The 2,463-nt window shown below is 39.1% G+C and overlaps 1 protein-coding gene across 1 annotated transcript in view; it reads right to left on the minus strand.

Moving 5' to 3' along the window:
- The window catches only part of foxp3b (forkhead box P3b), a 21,803-nt gene that overhangs the window by 15,285 nt on the left and 4,055 nt on the right, over positions 1-2,463 (minus strand). The window contains exon 3 of the mRNA XM_014022264.1: positions 1,257-1,349. Coding sequence (XP_013877718.1) covers positions 1,257-1,349 — 93 coding nt within the window. The remainder of the gene's footprint in view (positions 1-1,256; positions 1,350-2,463) is intronic.

A 2,463-nucleotide genomic window follows, 5' to 3' on the forward strand; every position in this document is an offset into this window, starting at 1 on the left:
TGGTTATGTAATACAGCAAATCGATAATAAAAATTCTGCGTCGACAAATTTAAATAATCGAGGACATCGATTATTTCAACTGATCGGTGCAGCCCTATTTTAAACCACTGTGAAGCTGCGGGAATGAGTGAAATGAGGAAAGCCGTGTCGTTACCAGTGATAAGAAGCTGATTCTGAACAAAAGTTGAGCACATTGTAGCGCGTATTTAGTCAGTGACATGTACTCACAACAGTATATATTTGATTTTTTTTTAACATTTTAGGGGAAGCTGASCTTCACTTGCAGTCTTAGAGAAATCGCCTCTGATTAATGGATGTTAATAGTTTTGACTTTTTTTATCCCAGCAGACTGGAGAAGTCTCTTTATCATTCTTTTATGGAAAACCTTCTATCATCCAGATCTTGCTCCATCCTGTCATCGTTCATAATCAAAACTCCAGTAGACTTTTCATGGGTTACACACAAGTCGAGATTCGCAAAGTTTCCCTTCCACTGTCTAACAATATCTATGAGGCAAACTTCATTCATTACCAAAGCTTTGCCACTATAGAGTTATGTACCTACCAATCATAGGTCCAGAGATATGTGAGTCCCCTCAGAGTCTCCATCCTCTATTTCCACAAAGAAACATACTTTTATTGGGTTGAGGAGAACCTCTACTGTTTGATCTACAACTGTGTAGAGTAGTAGACCGATGCTTACCCTATAATTTAGTCCACTAGTCCAGGGGTTCACACCCTGTTCCTCGTGGCCCACTGTCCCACATGTTTACAGTACGTTTCCCTGCCTCAGCACACCTGACTGAAATGAATGAGTGATTAAGAGGCTTCTGCTAAACTACCGTAGATGTCATTCTGAGCAGCAATTAAATGATTTGAATCTGTGTTTGTGCTTATTTTGTTTCTTTTTTCATTTTTAAATCTTTTGTTTCCCAGTGTCTCTTTGTGTTACCTTTCTTTTCTCCCTCAGTCATTTCCTGCCTTGTTTACTGCTCACATCTACAGTACTCACGGTGTTCATTATTCTCAGCTGCCTCCACTTATCTCACCACTCCAAGTATGTGTATATAAGTGCAGACCCCAAATTTTAAATTGGCCTGTGTCATAATATACCCAGGCCTAGGCCACTTCAACTCCAGATATAGTATAGGTATAGTTGACTGTGATCTGTTAGAGACATAAATCTTGATCAGGGCATCTCTGCTATCTACAAATGTGGCATGACATTAAAAATAAAATACTTTTAGGCCCACTTACTTTAAGAAACTTGAGAAATCTTCCAGTACTGCACCACAGCCCGGCCAGCGGCACAGACCACTCACAAACAGAGCGTTGGTACCCTCACCAATGCTAGAAAAAAGAAAATGTCTTCAACATTTATCATGCAAAAGTTATGCCACATTAAAGTCTTAACAACATGGTAGCATTTAGCATTATCTTGTTAGGAAACACTGTCAGTCGATGTCCATGACTATTGCTTTATGGCACAACAAATATTATCTGTGGTGAATATATGACACTTCTCACATGCAAAATGAGAAACCAAAAACTTCACAGGCTTTAAGAGGGTAAATATTCAGTGGCTGAGGAAAATGTGGATAAGAGTGAAAATACATGTTTTTTTCTTTTTACTAGACTTTTTGAAACAGATCAAGACCTTTATAAACAAAAGTGACAAATGGACATCTGGGCCATATGAAGCTGTCTGATTTGTTTCCTTGGTTTGAGAATAAAATCGTCCATCAGTTCTGCAGACCGGACAAACACAGCTAATCGAAGTCATTAAACTTCATGGTTTCTGTCAATCAGAAAGATTCTTTTAAGGGTTAATCAGCATAGTGAATAAACTCTGTTAGTGTTAATTTGTGGCTCAGGCTCCACTGGGGAGACATTGCTTACTAAAATTTTTGTTGTTCATTAATTAAGTAATAAATTATTCAGAGAAAACAGAAAGGAATGGCTATAATAGCACATTTGCTTTACCAGCACAATTTGTTTTGTTCTTTTTTGTTCTAGAATGGGAGGCAGAGCTTTCAGTTATCAAGCTCCTCTCTTGTGGAACCAACTTCCAGTTTCTGTCCGTGAGGCTGACACTCTGTCTACTTTTAAGATTAGACTGAAGACTTTCCTTTTTGATAAATCCTATAGTTAGACTTAGGTTTCCTGAATTATTCTTCATTTCTGCTGCTATAGACTTAGACTGCTGGAGCACAAACTGAGCACATTTCTTCACTCTGCTGTTGTCTTTAGTCTCTCATCTACGTGTTAATTTTTATCAACGTTTTCAATGTCTCTCTTCCAGAAGAAAATACACCTGGACCAGTCCTTCTGTGTCTCTTTCCTGTCTCTCAAACCCAGCCGGTCGAGGCAGATGGCCGCCTGTCCTGAGCCTGGTTCTGCTGGAGGTTTCTTCCTGTTAAAAGGGAGTCATTTCTTTCCACTGTCACCACATGCTGCTCAGGGA

This window comes from Austrofundulus limnaeus, unplaced genomic scaffold (genome assembly GCF_001266775.1).
Source record: "Austrofundulus limnaeus strain Quisiro unplaced genomic scaffold, Austrofundulus_limnaeus-1.0 Scaffold321, whole genome shotgun sequence".
In the NCBI taxonomy this organism is placed as follows: Eukaryota; Metazoa; Chordata; class Actinopteri; order Cyprinodontiformes; family Rivulidae; genus Austrofundulus; species Austrofundulus limnaeus.